General features: G+C 35.8%; 1 protein-coding gene across 1 annotated transcript; it reads left to right on the forward strand.

Moving 5' to 3' along the window:
* The first annotated feature begins 2,985 nt into the window (after positions 1–2,985).
* LOC145676110 (uncharacterized) lies at positions 2,986–23,701 on the forward strand. Its single transcript, XM_081746999.1, has 3 exons — positions 2,986–3,234; positions 12,288–12,406; positions 17,845–23,701. Exons 1-3 carry the CDS (start codon positions 3,058–3,060, stop codon positions 19,928–19,930), a joined length of 2,382 nt encoding a protein of 793 aa, XP_081603125.1. The 5' UTR covers positions 2,986–3,057; the 3' UTR covers positions 19,931–23,701.
* Positions 23,702–25,527: the final 1,826 nt, after the last annotated feature.

Consider the following 25,527-nt stretch of genomic DNA (forward strand, 5'->3'; position numbering starts at 1 on the left):
GTGTTGTGAGCAGTTCTTCTGTTGTGTACAAGCACTTTAGGTGGTATAAAAACATCTTTATACTGGAAAATCACCCTTCAAGGAAACGACCAAAACGTGTAAATGTTGATAGTGGCGACGATATTTTAGAAGAGGCAAATATTGCTGGAGACCTCTAAGCTGGAAAACAATGTTGGATCCAGCAACAATTTATGCTTGTTTTACTGTAAATTATGCTATTAATTTGACGAAAATTAATGGTCCAGCGATCAAATTCCAGCACAAATTTTCTTTTAATTTGGAGCGGAGGGGACACAAGTTCGGATACCATATTGAACTCTAGGTTCCGTCTCCTTAGGATGTTATGAACATTCATCCCATGGAAAGCAATGGCAAACCACCATTCACCTTGCCAATGGAGTTTTAGGTCAAATACCTGCCTTCAGACAGAATATCACATCATCATTCATTAACAGCCATAGAAAAACACATTGCAAAATTTTGACCTAGAATATATGCGAGACCATGCAAGAAAGTCTCGCGCGAGACGCGAGATGAGACTCAAAATTTTATGCGAGACGCGAGACGAGACTTCACATTTGCGAGACGAGACCTTACGCGAGACGAGACCAACGCTTGAGGTTGCGAGACGAGACGAGACTTTTCCATTTCTCGTCTCGTCTTGTCTCGCGTGCATCCCTACTTTCCTAACATGAGTAACACACTTCCTGCGAAATTTGTGCCCCCTTTTTTCGGCGCCCGGCATTGACAGTGGATACAGTAACTGTACTATCTATATTCCCAACGACGAAGGTGCTGGTTCAAGATTTATGTTAAACTCCTTCTTTGAAGAGGCCATTAACGTATCTGATCTAAGCCCACAACTTCTTAACCAAATAATAGAATGATCATGCTACAAGTCTTTGCAACTGGTTTTCTGTAACAAAGACTTGGACAAGTTCTGCCGGATGAGGAGAGGAGAATATCCTGGTCTGGTATCTGCTGCTTTAAAAGTAATAATTCCATTTGCTACATCGTACTTGTGCGAACGTTTTTTTTTCATGGTAAACATTAAAACAAAGACAAGAAATCGCTTATCAGTTGAAAATGGCTTCATAATGTTCGTCACGAAGATTGAACCGGGCATTGCTGCACTAGTGAAATTACACCATGCTTAGGTATCTCATTAGGTTTCAATTTTAATTGTATTTCAATGTGCTGGTTTTGTTCCATGTGTATTTTTTTAGTATTCCTATATACAGTTCTCATTAGTATCATATCATACGTCTTTCATTTAAATTCATTTTTAAACAACTCTGCACCCTTTGACAATGTTCAGTAGACTTATTTTTCATTGTTCTGTACAGTATGTATAAAAAATAAAAGTATGCCTATCAGAACAAAATTCAAAATAATTTCCGGTATTAGATTCTAACTATATTTATCTCTTCCGCTTCTCTTCGCGACCTCCTAGGGGCCACGACTCCCAGGTTGAGAAACCCTGCTCTAGGCATACATGAGTTATGTTGGAACATACATACATACACTTTTATATGTATAAATGCAGATAAGAGAGAGTGAGAGAGAGCGGTTAAGGTATTACCGCTCTCAATCTCTTCACTTTACTTTTGCGATTCGTGAGTTTCTTACGTGACAGTTTGGGGCTAGCTAGTTTTTTGTCTTGAACCACGATCCGATTTTCGATATGCTCTACCTAAATGCTGTAATGCGAATATTGAGAAGTTACCTGCGTATGAAAATAGCTGCAAATAAATACATTACATAACTTATTTATTGCTATTACACGATTTTCTTAATTTGTATTTAATATTCACATATAACATACCGACGTTCTGTCAATACATCAAATGTTATATTTTAAAGATAAGAATTGCTTATGTCGTGAAATGATATGAATATATATATATTCAACTGATATATACAACTAATGAATTGTAATGTAACTATTTTACATAATTTTCATGCATTGAGGAAAGTAGAATATCATAAAAGAATCTCACCTGAACGGGTATCGAACTCAAGATTTAAACGCTCGGGTGTGTACCACTGAGCTAACATGACCGCTTTTCGGAAGCTGCTTCTGAAATATAACTGAGCTCATACGTAAATTATTTTTTTCGTATGGAAATCAAAATGACGAAACGAGAGTGTGAATATATAGTTTCGAAATATTGTATCATTAACTATTTCAATCAACTTTACCTTTTTTCTACACTTAATACCATTTCGACATGTCTTATTATATTTAACAGAAGGAAAAACATATCTGTACATTTTATCTCGATTGCTAAGGTTGGCTTGGAGGTTCGAACCAGCAGCTTTAGTTTACTGTTTTCAGAAGATACCCGAAGTTGGACTTCGAAAGTGTCGTCTCAATACAGCTATCATCATATCGCTCAATCTGTTTGGTATATGGTATGTGTTTTTATACGTGTAAAGTCAGTATAACAATTCATTCTTTAAACAGCTTTTCGTATGTATTAATACTCCTTTATAAAAACTGTTTTTAATATTATTATTACGGCGCACCATTTTCAGATTTCTTTCGCGAGTCGTTGACCAAGTCGTTCCCCACAATAGGCGTGTCGTGCAATTAACCAACCACGCGTCAGGTACTAGCTTTTACCTATTGCTTCCTGCTCACAGCTCAGAACATTGGTAACTATGGATAGACGTACAGCAGTAATTACTTTATGGGAGTTGGAAAGCTATTCTGCAACTGCAGCTAGCAGGCAAGTAGGTGTCCCGGCCTCTACAGGAAAGCGATGGATTCGGAAATATGGTCCTACACGTTAAACTGGTAATTTACGATCTTCTGGTTGTCCGCATGTGTCAACCGAAGCCGAAGATGCGAGATTAGTAAACGAAGCCCGGCTGCATATTTTTTTTTCACGCCCGAGAATCCACAACCGGAGAAATTTCGCAGTTCTGATTGGTTGAATTGTTCATACGTTATAATTCCATTCTGTGACAGAAACGGAGTAGTGACACAAATCGAATCGTTCGCTTGGATTGGAAGTAACTAGTGGAGCTGTGGAGGGCAAAGCAGGAAGAATAATGTATATTCTACCTACAAATATTAATTACGTGAAATTAGAAGATAATGTAATTAGACTTTGTATAACAGAAAAGGATGAATGGTTATCTTGGTTTAAGGAATTTGAAACATTAAATCGACTTACTTATCGAGTTGAACGAGGAATTAACAATGATGGAAGACAAACAATATATAAGGTAAGTGAACTCCATGATTTGATTAATTATAACCCTTGTAAATCTATTCCATAATTTAGTTGCGTATATAAGCTAATGCTATATACATCTCAGACAATACCTTATAAAAGAACACATTTAAAACAGTAGTAGTTTCCAAGTTCAATAGGCGTCACATTGCAAATACTGTCCAGTGTATAAACATTGCAATGGAAAAATTTAACTAAGTATCGTAGTGTAATTTTCAGCGCAATAATGGTGCAGATTTGCTGTACATGTTTGTACACTTTACAAAACAAATTCGTAATAATATTTTAATAGACTAGTGTGTAAATCTAAATGGGGATATAGTATACGACAGTGCCTCGTTACTTCCCGAGGACGCACGAAGTGCAGTCTTTTACAGATTATTCACTGAACATCTAGGAACTTAAAAATGGGGTAAAAAAGCGAGTGTCGTTCACTATTGTGGTGGTACGAATATAAAGAACAACGTATGTATTTCACTTTTGGGATTGTACAACTTGTTTATTTTGATGCTCGGTGAACTCTCTTTTCAACTGTTTGAGAGTTGTATGCAGTAGTAGCAGGTCTACCGTGATTGATTACCGATTTTTGAAGGGTTGTTTCGTGAAGGTTTGGGCTCATTCCGTAGAGGTTTTTCTGAGCTCGCGTTTTTTTTTTTTTTTTTTTTTTTTTTTTTTTTTTTTTTACTTTCGCTTATTGGTAATTTGCATTTTCGGGATTTTCTTGCGGGCCGTATAACGTCCTGCAGTTCTACACAGAGGTTCCGCCTACATGGGGGTGCCATTTTTTTTTTTTTTTGTTTGTTTTGGTTCTGCGTATATTGACGGAGCTTGTGCTTTGTGGCAGTACGGTAGGAAGAAGATGAAAATGGTGATATTTGTACGTGTAAGTAAGTAAAGTGCGTGGATCGTGAAGTAAATGTGCGATCTTAATCTTTTTTTATATTTGTGCTTTAAAATCTTGTATTGCAGATCTTGTATTGGAGATAATAAGTGATTTTTTCTGTTGATTGATAGTTTAATGTATTAAAATTACAGCACGTTGGCGGTAAGCACTTCTATGTTGCTCAGTAGGTCATTGTAGGCATTAACTTTTCCACACCTTTATATTTCCTGATTAACAAAAATATAGCCCTTGTACTTCGGGCTATATGTGCGCTTTTTCGCTTGGTACTCCCTCCCTAATTTTTATTGCATTCTTAAAATGGCCCTTGTACTTACAGATGTTCTTCTAAGAATGTGTTTTTTTTATATGGTATGCGAAGAATAATAATGTGCCCTTGTACATTTTGTATGAGTATATGTGGGGCATTTGAAACACATATCGCATGTCACGTGCACGTGGATGCTTCTTACTGTTGCACTATGTATAAAAATGATTTTATTACATGTAGAAGTAGTAATAGAACACGGAAGAGACCCAGATCATGTTGTATTCACACTTCATATTGGAGTGTGAATACAACATGATCTGGGTCTCTTGCGTGTTCTATTACCACTTCTACATGTAATAAAATCATTTTCATACGTAGTGCAACAGTAGGAAGTATGCACGTGCACTGGACATAATGAGGTCCTCTTGTATACTATTACCCTAAATGGTTGTGTTCTTACATATGAGACACGTGTCTACGTAAAAAACATTAAAGTCGATCTTAAGCACGGATTCACCCATAAGGTAGTTAGTAAGCACAGGATACGAAGTGATGTATCCGAAGTCAATGTGCTAACTCATCACGCGCTACTATAGAAATGTCCGAGAGTTGAGCGATTCATGAAATTAAGAAATTTACGCTGGTAATGTGTTATGTTACTTTGCAATACCAATCTGTAATGTCTTTAGTAACGCACAAATGCATAATTCAATACGTAAAGTAAGAGATTTTAAGCCATATACAATGTCTGGTGTACGCCAACCTCTATGTGTTCACCGATCTTCGCTGACGCACCTGCTTCATGTTCTTATGTACGTACACCGAAGCCTCTTAAAGTAAATCTGTACAAAGGAATACAACCCCCCCCACCAAAAATGAAAATTTAGGGTAATAGTATACAACAGTGCCTCATGATCTGTGCGCGTGGATACTTCCTACTGTTGCACTACGTATAAAAATGATTTTATTACATTTAGAAGTAGTAAGAAGCATCCACGTGCACGTGACATGCGATATGTGTTTCAAATCCCCCACATATACTCATACACTACGTACAAGGGCACATTATTATTCTTCGCATACCATAAAACACAACGAAACGCAACGCAAACCGACGAACATTTTATTTTATATTACTCAGTAATTAAATGAAAGTCGCATTTTTACCTCATTTTCAAGTTCCTACATCCTCAATGAATAATCCTTAAAAGACTGCACTTCGTGAGTCCTCGCTAAATGATGAGGCACTCTCGTATACTATATCCAAATTTAGTATTTTAAACAGGGTTCACTCGAGCAGACTCTACCAAAAACAAGATTTATAAGTTAAATACGATGTCAAACACTTTTCGTGAAAGAAGTAGAGTGTGAACATAAGTAATTTCTGTCATTAGATATCATATTGAAATGCATTTTGAGTGGGTGTGAACGTATTGTAAGTGTAACTGCCGGTATTTACTGAATCGGAAGGCGGAAGAATACAAGAATTCGGAGAAGGTGGAAATAAATAGCGGAAATGTTGTGTTCATGTAAGCAATGGACATTTGTGATGGATATAATGCAAACATACGATTTTATTACAAAGGACTATGTCATAAAGAGCGTCATATCATGAAGTTTTGGCAGCGTCATGGTATGTTGAAACGTAAAATGTACTACGCGAAGTGTGGAAAAGTAAGTAAAAATTCAAAACAAACGAAGACCTATGTTTAGCAGAAAGGGTCCAGCTCTTCTCTCTAAAAAATGTTACAATTTTGGTAATTTCTGTTCACATTCGGTTAGTTTAAAGTAGGTTATGTTAGTGTAGGTGTCCCGCATAATTTTCCAAAAAATGATAGAATTTCGCTTATTTCTATAATATTAGGGAAGTTTGTTAGTTCAGGTTAGCTTAGATTTGGTTACGTTATGTTACGTCTAAGTGCTTGCATCATTCATTTCTTCTGTAAATTTTGAGTTTTTTACATGCTTCTGGATCCCTTGTACTAAACATACTCCCAAACGAATTTCTCCTCGCAGCGGACCATTTGTACCCAGAAAACTAGTGAAGCCATTTTGAAAGTAAGAGTTATTACAATTATTTAAGTGTTTTTAAAATTTAAAATTATTGCGGATATTTTATGTATTTTTCCACTATGCTTTTTTTTATGTGTATGCCCCCGTCGCTACGCGCCTGCTCCCTACGGACGCACCCCCCTCGCTCCGCTCGGGCTCTGACTCGGTTTATGGCGTACGTGCTTTTAGTGGCCACCTAGCACAAATTGGTTCGTGGTTTAAGCATTAGCTCTTCATTCAGTGCATGCTTTTGCTAGAAGAAATCGGAAAATGCGATACATGTGTGAAAATTTGGTAGAGCCGTCTGCTCGAGTAATGCTTTAAACGTATTGAATTATACATTTGTGCGTTACTAAAGACATTAATATAGTAAATTTTGATTGACTGAAAAACGACTAGGCCTATACGTGCAATGCACTTAAAACCCGGTTTTTTGGGGGTTTAAACTTTTTTGTTTGTTTATTTAAATATTTTGCTCTATGTATTTGTATCACTTATGGACAGAAATAAGTTTATTTCAACTTGGTGTTATTATGCAACAGGGTTGGCTGGTTTAAACCAGCTGGTTTTTTCAAAAAAACCAACTGGTTTAAACCGAAAAACGAAAATGTTCGTAAAAGTGTAAGTGTTTGTAAAATCTTGATGAACACACATTTGAGGGTTATCACGTTTCACTCCCGTATATTATTCGTATTATATTGAGACCTAAATTCCCCATTCATTACTCAAAAAGATTATACTACAAAAGCAACTTTTTTAATATATAAGTTTATAAATGTTTGTGATTTTTTTTGTGGTTATTATTGTCATGTAATTGCAATCAAAGAAAAATTCTAAATATTGTTTTGTTTCAATGTTTGCTATTAATAAAATACATCGAAATGTCGTACTTTGTGTGTGTGTGTGGGGGGGGTCATACAGACCCCACGAGAGGCATTTAGTGAAATGAGAAGTATCTTCGGTATCTATTTATGTATAAATGAGTCTGAGCCAAAGTGGACTCAAATAATTCGTATCTTTGTGATATGCAAATTAAGTCGTTGTATTTCTTTAATTTGGACCAATAAAAGTCGTTGTTAACTAACTTGAATTAAATTAGTTCTTCTGTACTCCGTAGTACTTTGAAATTGTCCATATGTAATTCAGTATAATGGTTTCACTTGTGCAACTGTTTATCTTTTTGTCCTTCTGAAATGACTCTTGACAGCTATATTAAGAAGCATGTAAAAATCAGTACAACGTATTTTTATCAGCATTCCTTCGTGAGTGAGTCGGTAGACGTATCGCATTTGTGGCCAATTAGTCCTGGTTCCGAGTTCAAATGGAGGACAATTTCTCTCGGATGTAACTCGAGAAGCAGTTTTTATTCCGCTTTAAGCTTATGTGACCCCTTCCAGCATAACCCGGTTGTTGCATAATAACATCAAGGTGAAACAAACTTATTTCTGTCCATATATGATATGAATATATAGAGCAAATTATTTAAACCAAATAAACCTGGTTTAAACCCAAAAAACCTGGTTTAAACCAAAAAACCCGGTTTTATTGTTTTTTTAAATAAAAACCATGGTTTTTGCCAACCCTGTTATGCAACAATCAGGTTATGCAGGAAGCGGTCACATAAGGTAAAAGCGGAATCCAAACTGCTTCTCGGCTTACATGCGAGAGAAATTGTCCTCCATTTTAACTCGAAACCGGGACTAATTGGCCACAAATGCGATACGTCTGCCGACCAAAAAAAAAACAGGTTTAAACGAAAAGAAACAGGTTTAAACAAAAAAAACTTTTTTTTTTTCAATAAAAAACCATGGTTTTTGCCAACCCTGCTTGTTAATATAACTATCAAGAGTAATTTCAGAAGGACTAAAGATAAACAGTTACACAAGTGAAACCAGTATACAGAATTATATGTACAATTTCAAAATAGTGCAGAGTACAGAACTATTTCAGTGCAAGTTAGTTCGCTACGACTTTTATTAGTACAAGTTAAAGAAATACGACGACTTAATTTACATATAAGTAAGAAAAGTGAATAAAGATAAGAATTTTTTGAGTCCACTTTGGCTATGACCCATTTATACATAAATAGATACCAAAGATACTTCTGATTTTAATAAATGCCTCTTGTGGGGTTTGTATGACCCCCTCCTCCCAAAAAAGTACGGCATTTCGATGTATTTTGAAATGAAATGAAATCTTCAAGTTTTACGTCCCACGTTTATGCCGGTTAGGCTAAAGGAGATGGTGATGAGTGAAATGAAGAAAGTGGGATGAGATGGGAGAACCCCGAGAAAACCCACGAGCATGGTGTTTGTCCACCACAAAGTCCACACGGCGTAAGCTGGGATCGAACCAGGGACCCCAAGCCCCGATATAATTAGTTTTTCTTTGCAATTGCATAACAATAATGCAATATACAACTATAAAAAGTCACAAAAGAAACATTCATAAACTTATAAAGAAAAAGATGCTTTTGTAATATAATCTCTGAGTAATGAATGGGGAATTTAGATCTGAATATAATACTAATAATATACGGGAGTGAATCGTGATAACCCACAAGTGTGTATTCATCAAGATTTTACAAACATGTTTCGTTTTTTGGTTTGTGGTTTAAACCAGCCAACCCTGCAAACAAGTATTCACGGCATGTTCGCTACTGTCTTATTCTATGACTGCATACTTACGTTTATCTTTTTTTTTTTTTTTTTTTTCTTCACAAAATAGTCTTTCAACATTAGCAAGTGTTTCTGAACGGTTAAAAATTCTCTATCCCATTTTAAGGATGCACACTACATTCATGAAGTAAATTATGCACCTTGTATGGTTGCATGCTTACAATCCTGAAATGGTAAAGACGCAGCATAGGTAGGCCAAAAACAGTAAATTTATTGTTAATTTGAGTGATTGCATACAAAAGAGCACTCTATTAGATATTAATTTCCACCGTCGTAAAAGTTTAGCAAAATGTATGGAAACTGTATTAACCCAGTTATGCCTGAAAAAAAAATTCTACTATTAATTGTTTTAATCTTTTTTATTTTAGCTCATATTACTACCTTATGACGAAAAAAGGCAAAAAAGATGATCCCCCACTTCCAGTTTCACCGGGAGGGGGTGTCCTTTAAAAAGTAACGCACTTACAGCACAGTATCCATGGAAAGTTCTTATTTCGGTTGGTGTGCCTACTAAATTACAATAATCATAATCTGATTTCCTAGTATGAAACAACTGGATGTAAGCTTTACCAATTTGATTCGGCACTCCTATGTAAATATTCAGGAATCGGGAACGTTCCGTTTCAGCATTGAGTTGGGCGGTATACAGGTGGACCATTTATCTTGATACGCCTTTGTAACTTCTAACTAATAAATATAAAACGTTGAAATTTTGCATCATTAAAATATCGGCAGGGGGAACCTATTTTTGACATGCTATTCAATAGTACTAGACTAACAGTGTTGCTATTTCAACAAAGTTGTACTTTATCAAACCGTAATACGTCAGTTTATTAGACATTTTGACCCAACATTTTTGATGATTTTTTTTTTTTAAATTTAAATCAAATCTTTCTCCTCGTATAATATAAGTCGCGAACTGAAGCAAAAGCATTAGGAATTAGTATTAAATGTTAATTATGCCATTTAAGTGAAAGTATTGGGATTGAACTTTGAATTAATCCCCAATCGTTAACCTACGTTAACCTATATCAATCCCAAACAATGTTTTTTAACAATTTTAAATTATGGCCTTTTTTTTGGGGGGGGGGTGTAAATTATAGACTTTCCGTCAAGCATCATTCCTATTTATCCTAGGATCATGGTTCATACCACCACCTCTTCAGAATAGAACAGCCTTTAAAACGATAACATTCACATTTTCCCTATCATGTCCCTGAAGCGGAAAATTTTGAGAGGTCGGGATTTTTTCTGATTTTTTTTTTTATTTTGATCTCCTCTGGACTCCCCTATGTTAACGCACAGATTTCAAAATCAACTGGGAAATACTAAGAGTGTACTAAATTTCAAGCTTCTATCTTGAATAGTAAGGGCAGGAAAAATATTTAACAATGAGCTAAGAACATCCCCACAATACCCAGATAACCCGGATGTAATATAAAAATTTACTCATTCTTATTTATCCTAGAATTATGATTTGTACATTATTCTCTTCGGAATAAAACAAAGTTTCAAACGGTACCATTCAAATGTCTCCATCGTCTAGGCTATCTGGGGCTGGAAAATCACGAGAAAAGGGATTTTCAGTTAAGAAATATCCCATTTTTACTTTTTATCCCTCTGTACCGCCTCTGTTTAAAGGTAAAAATTGAAACAAATTGAAAAATACTAAGGGGTGCAGTGAATGAGTGTCCAAAATTTCAAACTTCTAGACGCAAAAGTAAGCCCGCGAAAAATAATATCCCCAGATTCGCGTATAAAACAGGATCTCAGGTAACAGTTTCCTGAGACATCCCTATTTATCCTAAGATCAAGGTTTGTACATCATTCTTTTCAGAATAGAACAGCCTTTCAGATGGTACCATTCATATGTCTCCATCTTAGGCGGGAAAATCGCGAAAAAAGCTATTTTTTGTTTAAAAAAATCCTTTTTTTTTACATTTTTTCCCCTCTAGACCCCCCTGTTTTCACGCAGAGATCTGAAATCATCTAAAAATACTAAGGGTGAACTGAACGAGTATGCAGAATTTGTCTTCTGAATGCAAAATGTAGGCCTGCCAAAAAATAATAAAAATAGGCACAACAGAAAATATCTTTTTTAAATTTATGATGTCATCACATTCTATGTCTTGACGCAGAGAGGCGTGAAAGCATATGTAACATGCTCTACAATGCCTTCGAGAAAACGAAGTAAAAAGCTTTATTGGTACTTTTTTAATCGAATAATGGAGATTTTAGCCTATCACTTAAAAATAGGTGATACAATTTAAAAGGTTAAGCGTTAAGGAAAAAGTACAGCAACGCTTATCAAAGTGACACTTTTTTTTTTCACAAAAGTTACTGATATTTGGCAGGGGCATATTTTTAAGGAAATTGTAACTAGCTTGCGGTATTTTTAACGAAATACATAAATTTTGCGCAAAGTTATAAAATAAAAAAAAAAAAAAAAAAACGAGTGGGGATAGGACACTTCTAAATACGCCCTATTATCTGGGAACAAATATATAGACGCGCACACAAAAGAATCTTCGTCTTAAATGTCGATAGTGATTTCCCCGTTGGAATAGTTAACGATTTACAATATAAACCATATGTTACGAAGAGAAGAAAACAGGTTTGCCCTGTTACCCGTTCAAAACGGGATTTTCCCTAATCATCCTCTGCATGACACTTGTTTTCATACAATGCTGTACATTTGAGTCTCATTGTATTATGATTGTCATCTTCCATAATCGAAATAACAGAACAGAAACGGGACTTTACTTATTTTCACTTTAAATTATTTCGGAATTTGATTTAAATCAACGATTTTTATTTTAAAAATCAAGTGATTTAAATCAGACTGATTTAAGTCAATCCATCCTGATCTTCATACTATTTAAATAGGATTTTTAAATACATATCTCATGGTTTCGGTAGGCCCTAATTGAAATTGTAATAATAGGTCGAAGGGTCTGGGGGCGAAACAGAAGCTTAACTTAATTTATTGTAGTATACATTGTGTGACATACATATGGTTTCCTACTGCAGTAACTAAATTATGCACTACAATCTCTGAACTTCAAGTAGTTTTAGTAGATTTTATTTATTGTTATAGTAATTAATAAGAACTTCAGAATGGATTTAAAACATCGATTTCATTTTTTTTTCTTTCTTCATTATAGGCAGATTATCGGTGTCATCACAACACGCATCCCAGAGATAAAAGTAAAGCTTCAGCGAAGCACACAGGATGCCCATCCCACATCAGAGTAACGATAAAGAAAGTTGGCAAGAGATGTTGGTATGTCAATAACTTATATTTTTATAGATTATGTGATATTTAATTTATGATATCTTAATGAGATGATTGGCGTCTCACCTACACCTGTATTTTCCGATTTGTCGAGCTACCTTGTAATTCGACGTTCAAAATGCTGTTTACTTTATTATCGTTGCTGGAGTTTGGTTCCAAACTAAGGCTGTTTATCCCAAACTTTCCAAAAGGGCTGTACGATTTCTGTTTCCATTTGCCACTACATACCTGTTTGATAGAATGTTTTCTCACCTCGTTCTTAAGGAGAACAAATACAGGAACACTTAACATGCAGCCAGATCTGAGTCTGAAATTATCCAGTTTACTCCAGACATGCGGAAATTGACATCTCAAAAACAGCATCAGCTGTCACATTAGGTGATCGTTGAATTTATACTTATTGGCCTACCTGGTATGATCGTAGTTTATTGAATATCCATTTACGAAGCGGGTTACTTAAGTTTCTGGCCTCAGAGTGAAAACATGACGCTAGGTGCACAGTGATAGCATTTTATCCAACATAGTTGACTTGTAAGTTGACACTCTTAATAGAACGATCCTGCAGCAATTCTATCCCATGATGATAAAACATTTTGTCGTGCGGTACAAACCACAACTCTGCAGCTGCTATGACGTCATTGTCTAAATTCAGTTCCTTTTAGGTCCATGTTAAGTTTTCGGAAAATATAATAGTCTGAGGGGCCATATCTGGAGAATAGGGGATGGTCAATGATATCGAACTTCATTTTACACAGATTGTGCATTGCGATGGCTTGCTTTGTGGCAAGGAGCATTGTCTGGCAAGAAGACTGTGCATTTAGACAGTTTTCCTTCAATGCGGTGTGTAATTTTCCAGCTATTCGCTCAATATTACCCCCTAACAATTCCCAAAATCGACATCTTTCGCTTTCTCTACGGCATTTTTTCGGCCTGGGAGACCCACTATGGCACTACTGCATAGACTGAGTTTCGATCTCGCATTCAGACACACATATTTGCGTTTCATCAGCAGTAATAATTTGTTTAATAAAGCTGGAAGCACTCACTAAAAGAAGGCGCAAAACACTCTGCACAGTCCCGTCTTGTCCGCTTCTGATCTGTGAAGAGTTTGGGTACCCACTTTGCGACACTTTTTTAAACAAAGTTTTTCATGCATGATGTAATTCACATGTTCCACACTGATCTCAAGGGTCTCTGCAATACGTGAAAGACTAGGTCGCCTGTCTGCAAGATTCGTGTCGTGCACACGATCCACAGTTTCCACGGTCACCACTATTTTTTGGTCTTCCATATCTCTCCTTATCTTCAGTGCTCCTCCAAACCCTGCTACCAAGATTTCATTGTGCTATATGAAAGACAATCATTGGCCATTGTTTATAGCAATTCATCACAAATTTTCTTCGTTCCCACATTCTTTGAGAAGAGGTATTTGGTGACTGCTCTCTTCTCACATTTGGTAAAAGAAGGGTTGTGAAAAGCCTAGCCCAGTGGGTTTTATTGGGTAAAATTGGGTTTTATTGGGCAATATTGGGTTTTATTAAATTTGCATATATATTTAAAGCCATATTCCTATAATCCTACTTAGAATACAATATGAACAATCATATTCTATTGTACAAATGAAACTATGAAATTCCACGTGGGACCGCAGTGATTCACTTTCACTTGCTAATTTCATGGTGTATACTGATAGTGGAAATATTTGAACTATACTGGAATTTAATTTTGATACTGGAATTTTGATCCACATACTGGAAAAATTATGAAATATACAAATATTATCCTTCTTTTTAATCTACCCTGGATTTTTGAATTCCAAAAGTTCAGGGTAATAACAGTCTTGTATTATAACTAGAATAGAATAATATACAATTATTTATACAAGTTGCAATATAAATTAATAATACATTTATATAATACAAATAATGCTATTTTGTGAAGTCTCGAAGTGTTTGTTGATTTTTTTTTTTTTTTGTCGTACACAATGCAGCACAAATTTTTGTGTACGTACTTCTTTGTTTTTATATTGTATATTAAGAAGGAGGCAAGGGGATTGGCCTAAGCAGCTGTGATTTTCTCTGCCTCCCCCCCCCCAAGATGATTGCACATCATTACCTATTTATCGCGTTTCTTTGTCGTTTCAAGATCGAATTTCAATTTTCACAGCTGCTTAGTGAGGAGAAGGTGGCGGCCAATTTTAAAAACAGTTAATTATTTGATTTGTTATTGTAGCCTAGCCTGCTTCATATTTTAACCCTTTGGGGATCTTTTCCGGATCCCGGCTTTTTGGGCTATTTTTTAGACTTTCAGTCAAGCAGCTACTGCATCGTCACTATTTATCCTAGGATCATGGTTCATACCTCATTCTCTTCAGAATAGAGCTGACTTTCAAATGGTACCACTTGCAGGCTCATACCATATACCAGAAGCGGGAAAGAAAATGTCAAAGTGAAAATTTTGGAGGGAAACATTTTTTTCTCGAATTTTGCCCCCCCCCCCTGGACCCCCCTGTGTGAACGTAGCCATCTAAAAAATACTGATAAAGAGTACTTGGTATACTGAATGTGTGTGCCAAATTTCAAGTTTCTATCTTGAATAGTAAGGCCGGGAGAAATTTTATCAAGAATTCCCACAATGCCCCAAATTACCACAAAACACTTTGATCTCAGGGAAAAAGATTCCTGAGACATCCCTAATTATCCTAGGGTCATGTGTCGCCCATATTCTCTTCTGAATAGAACTGCCTTTCAGGCGGTATAACTCACGTGTCTCCATCATGTATCTAAGGCGGGAAATTCCAAAAGAAAGGGATTTTTTGGGTCTAAATTTCCCTTTTTTCAAATTTAGCCCCTCTGGGCCCCCCCTGTTTTAGCGCAGAAATCTGAAAAAAATCTGTTAAATACTACTCGGTGGACTGAATGTTTGTGCACAATTTCAATCTTCTAGGTGCAAAAATAAGCCCACCAGAAAAAAAATTCAGAAAATACCCCATGTTACCCTATACAGAAGTATATTTTTCAAAAAATCCCTGAGACGTCCCTAATTACCCTAGGATAATGATTCGACCGTCATTCTCTTCAAAATGGAACTGCCTTTCAGACGGTATGACTCACGTGTCCCCATCATGTACGTGAGGCGGGAAAATCCTGAAAAACGGGATTTTGGGGGTAAAAATATCCCTTTTTTCACTCCTTTGCCCCTTTGGTTCCCCCCCTGTTTCAACTCACAAATCTGAAAAAAAATCTGGTAAATACTACTCGGTGGACTGAATGTTTGTGCAAAATTTCAATCTTCTACGTGGAAAAATAAGCCCGCCAAAAATATTGAACATAGGCTTAGTAAATGAGAAAATAAATTTGATTTATGACGTCATCACCTCCTATGTCTGGACGCAGGAAGGTCTGAAACCATACGTAATGTCTTCTGCAATGCCTTTGGACTTGAAAAAAAAAAAAGGACGAAAAAGCTCAAATAACGCAATGTACCATGAAAAACGCGTATGGTACAAATTGTACCATAAGATCCCCAAAGGGATAAATGAGGATTGATGTCAGTACTGTCAGGTATTTAGTCAGCATTTCCTCATTTTTAGTCAGTAAATTTTACCCTACAGCTAGTTTGCAGACCTGAGTATATTATGTACGGTATATAATATACTGCATCCATTGTTATGCATTTACTTACTTACATTAGTGTTGCACTTATCTGTTCAGAGACAATGAGTGAAATAAGAGGAAAGACTTCTTTCAGAGATGAGTGGTTGGACAGAACAATAAATTCAAATTGTAATTTGCTTCAGAGGTTAGAAAATAAGTATGGGTATTGCTCTTTGTGGATGACAAATTTTTATATTAGCAATATGGGATTTTTTCAGTTCGATCTCATGCCGAAAGCAAAATGCATATTAAAAGAGTAAATTCTTCAAGTTTGAGCAAAAAACTGTTTCACATGGTACCTGCTAAGGCAGCAACTACAGACTCTGTTCCTGTGAATGCTGCTCCATCAACTACAACTCTGTTTCGGTGAAAACTGAACTTCGTGAAGTGCGAACTTGAGTTGTTAATAACGAACATACTTATGTTATTGATAACAGAATCACAACATTCAGTATTTGTGTTATGCCTAGAGATACTCAACAATTTTATCATCAAACATGAAGTTATTACTGCAGAAATATTGTGGGCTATTAATCAAGTTATAACCCTTCTTTTGCTAGAAGTTTGGCATTTGTAGTGATCTTTTTAAAGTGATGTTTCTCGGCGAAATTGCGAAGCAGTTCAAGATGCACATTGACTGTGCCCACACTTTCAAAAAGAATTGATAAACGTGGTTAAAGAGTGTCCTATCATCTGTATTTCTTTTGATGAAAGTTTCAGTCCTGTCGCTCAGAAGGGTCAAATGGATATAGTTCTAGATTTTGAGACGAACAAGATCTCTTATGTCCGCATTTTTAGGTCATGCTACTGCTGAGGATCATCTGATGGCATTTTTGGAAACTTGAAAGACATTGGTTTAGATACGAAAAAGATGCTGCAAGTATCAATGGACGGGCCGAATGTAAACCTGAAGTTTTTGAACGATCTAAAGAAGTACTTAGATGATTCACCTTCAGATCCGAAGCTGTTGGACTTTGGTAGTGCTTCGTGCATGCTATTCACTGTGCATATAAAACGACAAATAATAACCCCAAATGGTACATTCACAGATTTCCTGCAGATATTTCCTTCAATATCTGAATCCCGTTATAGTGCACTGAGCACCCTTAATATTCTGAAAAAGCAGAAATGCAATTTCATTTTCAGTAGTTGATATGGCTAAAAAAAAAAAAAAAAAAAAAAAAAAAAATTGTCCACCAGCATGGAGAAGTTAATCCTTTTTCACAGACTCTTGGTGCAACGATGTAAGATTCTTATCCAAAGATGAAAGCTCCTTCGTGGCTACTGTTAGCGCGCGCGCCTTTGGCGTGGGACACCCAGGTTCGATTCCCGGCGAGAGCTCATGTGGTTCGGATTCCACGTTAATTAGTAAGTTCCGTCTCCTATGGATTCGCTGCTCAAAATCAACTCAGCTCAACTCTTATGCAAAGATGAAAATAACTGAGTGCCTTATGTGGTTTTAATCCTCGATTGGTGCAATTGGGCATTAGTGTTATAAAATCGTAATTTTACTTGATTTTCATTATATGTAATTTCTTTCTTAAATAATCTTTTATTTCTTGGGGGCTGCAGATAATTAATAGTTGTTTCAGGGTGTCAACGACATTAAAAAGTTTTGGAGACGCTGATTTAAATGAAACAGTTAGATACTTTCTATGTCAGATAATTGTAAGAGAATTAGTCGTGTTTCTCGCTAAAATTTGATAGCTTTTCTCGCTTTTCTTTTTAATACAATGAGTTATTTAATTGTTTTTGTTATGATTATTTCAGGTCTAAGAACATATACATGCCCAAGTATCCAACAATCGTTAGAATAATTGGTGACCACAACCATCGCACCACGGGATCTGAAGCTTTGAAATTTCGGGACCCGTCTACAGAAACAAGAAGAACTTTTTTGGAGCTTTTCAAGGCAGGTAACAGCCCATCTCAAGCAATGGAAATCCACAAGAGAACACTAATGGAGGAACACGAAGACTATGCTGTTGTCTCTGCGGATCGTTCCATTTGTCCAGACTTACAATGGGTCTATAGATTATATTATAAGGTGTTTAAAAATGAATATGGAGAGTACACGCCGAACAAAATAATGGAAAGTATTAAAAAAAAAGTGGCAGATCTAAGGTGTGAAAATCCTAGGATAAGTTTCTGCGAAGTAGACAATAATTTTATCGTTGTTCTGTGTACACCATTAATGGAGCGTGTGCACCGTCTGAAAAGTAGTGCGGACATAGCATTTGTTGATAGTTCAGGTAATGCTGATAGGTTCAACTGTAGGATTTTTCTTTTAATGGTTGACACCATTGTTGGGGGATTACCGATAGGAGTAGTTGTTACAAGTTCTGAGAAAGAGGATATTTTGACTAAGGCTTTGAGTGAATATAAAAAGCTACTTACACAGTATTCTTTTGGTGGTCGTGCTCTTTCCGGGCCAAAAATATTTATCACTGATGACTGCATTGCACTGCGGAATAGTTTATCTGTGTGCTTTCCGGAAACATTGTTAATGCTTTGCATTTTTCATGTCCTTCAAGCTGTGTGGCGTTGGTTATATTGTGCCACGAACTCCATTGACAAAAGAGACAGACAAAACCTTTACAGGAGCTTTTCTAAATTGGTATACGCTTCAAGCAAAAAAGAATTTGAGGATGGTTTGGAGAAACTCTGTAGCGATAATTCATTAAAATATCCACAATACGTCTCGTACATCAAAACCCTTAGTGAAAGACGTGATGCTTGGAGCTTGTATAGCCGCAAAAGTATGATAACTCATGGAAACAATACAAATAACATTACTGAAGCAGCATTCAGAGTTTTGAAGGACAGAATTTTAATGAGGCACAGAGCTTTCAGCATCCCTCAATTACTAGATTTCTTGGTAAGAGATATGCCATCGTATTATGAACGAAAAATCATTAATGTTGCTAATGGTAGATGGGATGAGGTGCTGCAGTCACGCTACAAACCGAATCCAGAGAAGATCGAGAAGCTAGCAGTGCATTACGTAAGTGGATCATTATATAGTGTAGCATCTGCTTCCGATGAGGCGACAACGTACCTAGTTGATATGGACTTGGGAAGGTGTGATTGCATGATGGGAAGATCTGGTGCACCATGCAAACACCAACATGCAGTTTCCATAAAAGCTAACGTAACCTCAATTAATATACTTCCCCAGGATTCGAAGACCAAGGAGGAATTATATTGGGTAGCAACCGGAAAAATGGATTTGCCTCCTGATTGGTTTGGGTCTCTTACGTATAATAGCCCACGTAAAGGACAAGCCATTCTAGCATCATCTGCGGCAAGTGGCAATATAGCCAGTTCAGAGAAGAATGGTGGAGAACACGTTTCAGAACGTGCCTCAATCTCTGGTGAATTACCAATGATTGAGCACACAGCGCAACTGAAAGAGAAAGCCACAAGAGAACTTCAGGAAATTTTTGAGGATATACTGATGAAATACGATAATAATCCCGGAGAATTTCATTCTGCTATTAAAGCTTTACATCGGGCTCATAGACGTCTTATAACTGAATCCTCACTTTTGTCAGCTCTCCACTCGTATGGCAAAAAGGGATTGGGATTGTTAAAAGTATCGGCAGGACGCAGAGCAACCACCATTCCTGTACAACCTACAGCTGTCTCACGAAGGCGAACTCAGCTTCCAGGAAGAAAATGTCTTCAAACTGGACGTCCTCCTAAGTATAGTTTCACTCTCGAGCACGGATATTCTCGAAGTAAACGCTCGTTTATATATCCAAAATGTGACAGGCAGAAAGCGGCGGCTCCCCACTCTTTGTCAGAATGTATAATTCAGAATGCGTCCTTAGGGAAATCACATGCAAAAAAATGAAAAAATGTCGTGAAACTCACTTAAATGTAAGTTTTAATGTGCAGGTTGATAAAGGCTTACACGCAGGGAAATGTTACTCAAAAAAAAAAAGCAAGTTGTACTAAGACTTACTGTTAAGATACAAGTATCTTGTATTATATAGTATTATACAGGGTGTCCAATATACAATGCAACCTGGAGTTTGGGATAGTAGAACTTTTGAACCGGAAGCGGTACACAAATATTGGTTACACCAAAATAAAACATTGTTCATGCATATATTTTTAAACTAGGAAGCAACGATTGAAGTACACTAGGAACCGCACAGTGTTGCCAGATGTAACCGAAGGTGTAAATCAATTTTTTTACAAGTCACGTAAATTGACTCATAACTCATACGTATAGATGTTGTGTCCTTAATTTTCAGTTTGTAGAGTTGGAGTAGCTTGGAAACTATGGAATGGAAAAAAGAATTTTTTAATTTCCACCGATAACTAATCGGATGAGGCCTCTGTAAGGGGTTACTAGGGAAAACGTGGTTTTCATAAATTAACATTCTGAATTGGCAACAGTGCTGATGTTTCAGTGCATTTTCGCGGATCCCAAGAGCTTCCGATATCCTTTGATCTGATTGGCCGATACAGATACGACATCACGAGTCATGACATACATATAGCACAAAGTAAACGCTAGCTGCTGTCGGGGCTGATTGGATTAGCGCAACATGCTAGTAAGGAAAATCGTTTTTGGCGTGGGTTCAAACCCTGCCTCCTGCCTAAGGAGAGTTTTTTTTTAATAATTTTTAAAATTTTTTATAACACTTCTTTTGTTAAAATAATATTCAGAAAGTGATTTAACGGTTATTTTTTTAAAATTATCATTAAAATAAGTTTGCCCTTGTACTATACAGATCCAAAGCAAAAGCAGCAGCAGCAGTAGTAGTAGTAATAATAATAGGTGACGTAATCGGTACGTGGTCATTAAGAATGCTACTTCAGCCATGTTCTGACTGAACCTCTTGGGATCGGCGAAAATGCGATCTGTCTACATTATGCTATTTCTAAAATCAATGGAAAAGAACTTTGAAATTATCGCGATAAAACTTTCTTACATGCACCCGGCAACACTGCTATTCATTGAATCAAAATGGGGGCACTTCTAGAATCTGCCGTGGAACTGACAATTCAGTTCGTGATGAATAGCAGTGTTGCCGGGTGCATGTACGTAAAAGTTTTATCACGATAATTTCAAAGTTTTTTTTTGAAAATTGTTTTGAGAAATTGCATAATGTAGACAGATCCTTAACACACCTTTTGATGCACTGAAACATAAGCACTGTTGCCAATTCAGAACGTTAATTTATGAAAACCACGTTTTCCTTAGTAACCCCCTTACAGAGGCCTCATCCGATTAGTTATCGGTGGAAATTAAAAATTCTTTTTTCCATTCCATAGTTTCAAAGCTACTCCAACTCTACAAACTGAAAATTAACGACACAACATCTACACGTATGAGTTATGAGTCAATTTACGTGACTTGTAAAAAAAAAAAAAAAAAAAAAAAATACACCTTCGGTTACATCTGGCAACACTGTGTGGTTCCTAGTGTACTTCAATCGTTGCTTCCTAGTTTAAAAATATATGCATGAACAAGGCTTCATTTTGGTATAACTATTATTAGTGTACCGCTTCCGGTTCAAAAGTTCTACTATCCCAAACTCCGGGTTGCATTGTATATTGAACACCCAGTACTTGTATATAATATACAAGTTTTATAATATACTTGTATAATATAGTATTGATATTAAAGCAAAGGAAACAGGTAAATAATAAGTGTATGCAACAGTTATCAGAGTACGTATTACAAATTCGTAAATGTGAGAGATAGAAAATATGTTTGTCAATTTATAGAAAATATGTTTGTCAATTTATTTCAAGGTTCAATTTTATTTTCACTTCGAATACTTGTAAATTTGATTTCACCATAACCTTCGTTTGAAAACATAGTTGTAAATAAATGCGAGAATATGTAAAGATAGAATTTTCTGTGTTAGATTTAAGCATATTATATGTGCTAATGGTGGCCAAACTAACTAAGCTTAAATCATAAATGGGGGAGGGAATGATTGCACAAATGTGGCATATCAGACAGCACTGCAATAGTTGAAAGGGAAACAATATTTGATAATTGAAATTTATCTCCTGTGGCTAATTATAACTGCCTATAACATGCTATTTATTAGTGCTAATCTAAATGATTTAGTGATGAGTGTGTGTAGCTAATATGAAGATGATTTGCCTTACATCTTTTTTATTGTGTTAGTAGTTTATCTCAATATTTGACAGACATATTAAATAGTAACTATACGATTTATCTGCTTTTTCCTTTTGATAAATGGAATCAGTTGTTAGGTAGTGTTCGGTTACTAACAATCGGAGAGAAATAATAATAAATAACTATTATATTTAATCACAATGAAAGTGCCTAACTACATTTAATACGGTAGATGCGAAAGAAGTGTTCAAACTTAATCGTCTGAAATTTACGTTCAGTATAATAGAACCTAATTTAATCACTTTTTATGTATTTCGCAAGTGTATAAACGAGCTATCATCGTAATAAACTTCACTAACTTCAATTTGCTTCCAGATGTGACGTATTCCTTCAGTAATATATCGATAGTCTCGGATATTCATGTCTTTTTACCAGTAGCATCTGATTGTACTTGTTACTTCGAAAATTATGCTGAATCTAATAAAGCGATCATCGGTCTTAACCTTGGCAATACTGTGAATACTGGTGGAAGCTATTCGGTTTATTGATACACAAAACTTCTAGTCACCTTGTACTGTGGTCCTCTTGTTCATTTAATTTTTGAACAATCTGATAATTTTGAAGGCTTCTTTCTTCTTCGTCAGAGCCGTTAAATATTTTTTTTGCGCTTTCTGGTCTACATTCCTAGCCCTTAAATATACTGAAAAATCTACATTGTACTGAGTCAAAGATATTGTATTTCCTTTGCACTGTTATCTACATTACTTAGTTGATAGAGGAACTGTAAAACAAATCCTACACTGTCCACTGTAAAGCTGTAGACAAGGACTGCACCCCTATCCGTGTGGTTATGTTAGTCTATAAATAATTATGTTTGTTGTATAGCTTTGCTACAAGTCCTTTTTCCTTGATCATTGATATAGACACACACACACGTACATAACCACAGGGATAGTGTTTAGTCTTCTATAGTTTAACAAAGTGCAGTGTAGAATTTATTTCACAGTTCATCTACGAACTAATTAATGCAGATATTAATGCAAAGGAAATACAATAAGTCTAAGTGCAATGTAGATCTTTCAGTTCATCGAAGGACTAGAAATGTAGACATTAAAGTCCAAAAAGTGTATTTATGAAGAAGAAAAATGCACTTGAAATTATTAGATTCTTCAAGCATTAAATCATCCAGAGGACCACCGAACGAGGTGAGTAGATGTTTGGTAATGTTGTATTGTATTGAATTTATCTAAGCTATTTATGTTGGATTGGTTACTTATTTTTAAATGTTAAAAATAACTTCTTAATGTTTTAGTGTTAATCTCATTAATGTAACACATTCGTTTGTGGCACATTGAAGTAATTGGCGTTCATTTGATGTTTCTATTGTTTATTTTTGGTATAGTAAGTGTAGTAAATTCTTTCCGTAAGCTTGCTACTACAAGAGAAAGTAGAGAATCGTCATAATGGAACTCACTGTAAAAAATATAGTTAATAAAATTTTTAAAAAATGTGAATAAATATACTCCTATTTTATTTATTTATTTTTACAATCAGAATTTATTTTGTACAAAAATTTAAAAGCAGTACTGAGATACGTACTGTCTTCCTTTTAGGCTTCCAGTGACACAAATTTTGCATAAATCTAATTACCGAACTCCTTGAGATGAAGAAAAATACTGTCGATGTATTTTTCAAGTGTAAGTTCCAGTAGTTTTAATTTCATACAATGAGTGTGTGTCTCGAACGGATTTACATACACAAAGTAAATTATTTGTTAGTATTTTCTTGGGTAGACAGATTTATGTGTCACAACTTGGGCTACCCAAATACTTAGCTCCACTCAAAGTACGCGGAAAAGCTTCACTAAGTTTTACATACAACTAGAACTTTTTCCCCTCGTTAAAGGTTCTTCGTCCTTAAGATGTTAATATTGATAGTCTAGAGAACACGTTGAAAGATCATAAATTTATTTCTGTGTTGTCCACCAGAGAATTAAAGACTTAGGCCTGCTTTAGACGGAAGCACATAATGGCAATTTCTCATTATTATTATTATTATTATTATTATTAAAAAAAAAAAAAAGTAAAGCAACAAATGCTTTGGCGTTTTTCACGCCATAGCATATCTTTTTGTACTTCTTGGATACAGTGCATGCCCTATTGAGTAAGATACTTCAATACTAAGACATCTATTTATCATGGTCATACTAGGTGTAAAGATATACCAAACGTTTAGAGGTGGACTTCTTTGTAACGATACAGTGGGGTCCTGCTAATCTGAACTAATTGGGACCGAACCCTGTTCAGATTACCCGGATTAACAATAAAATCGTGGTTTGAAGCGGGTAATCGGATCTATTGTGTTGCAATATATAGCATATAATATTTCAAAACACGTTTTCTGAGAACACTATATGTACTGTACTGGATAAGTTATAAATGTTGGGAAAATATGTTGCCTTTATTTTTCCACGTACCGTAGTTACAAATCTTTCCATTATGGGTGTATTATCTTTGTGTTGTTCACTCTGCAGCGGTCGGCACTTTGTCAGCTGTTGTCTCAGTGCGAACATTGTTTCCTCTTTTTGAGCATTTGCGTATTACAGTGCGAGAGTCGATTGTTATGGCGAGTAAGCGTAAACAAGATAAGCTAGACGCTGTAAAGCGTTTAGATAATGATTAAAGTGTGACTAAATTGGCCATAGAGTTAAATGTTGGCAAAGCTACAATTTGAGTGAAAAAAAAAAAAAACGTGCAAAGCTTGAACAATATTTAAAAAATACAAGTATCAATGAAAAATAAAACTGTGTTGAACGAAAGTTTATTTTGTTTTTTTACGAAAACATGCATCCATTTTCATCCTCTTTGTTATTAACTTCCTAAAATTGCGTATTTTTGCCACAATAAATAAATAAATAAAAATTTTCCTCCCGGACTTGTTCGGAATACCGGACTTCACTGTACTTAAATTGAAGACTGTATCTTAGTTCTTAAAGAGAAACTGAAAGACATTCACGAACAACATTCCATGAGTTTGCTTTAAAGAAAAAAACACGCAGTACTGGTACTTCCAACTGTGCCTATTTCCTCTTAGTGATTGCCCTAAGTGGTTTCTCGGTGTAAAGTCTCCCGTTTTACAAGTTCGTTGATAACACGAATATAATCTTCGATCTTCTTGCTGGTTCAATGACAAGCATGCCTTTGGTGTACGGTGTCTCTGGTTCGATTCGTGGGGTAAGAGTCCAGACATTTGAATGTATTACGCCATTCCTTAAGAAAAAGTAGTTCATATAGGCATTGGGAAAAGTACAATGTACACATCGAGATTATATTATAAGAGTCTTT

Source organism: Thermobia domestica, chromosome 18, assembly GCF_964235325.1.
Source record: "Thermobia domestica chromosome 18, izTheDome1.hap1.1, whole genome shotgun sequence".
Lineage (NCBI taxonomy): Eukaryota > Metazoa > Arthropoda > Insecta > Zygentoma > Lepismatidae > Thermobia > Thermobia domestica.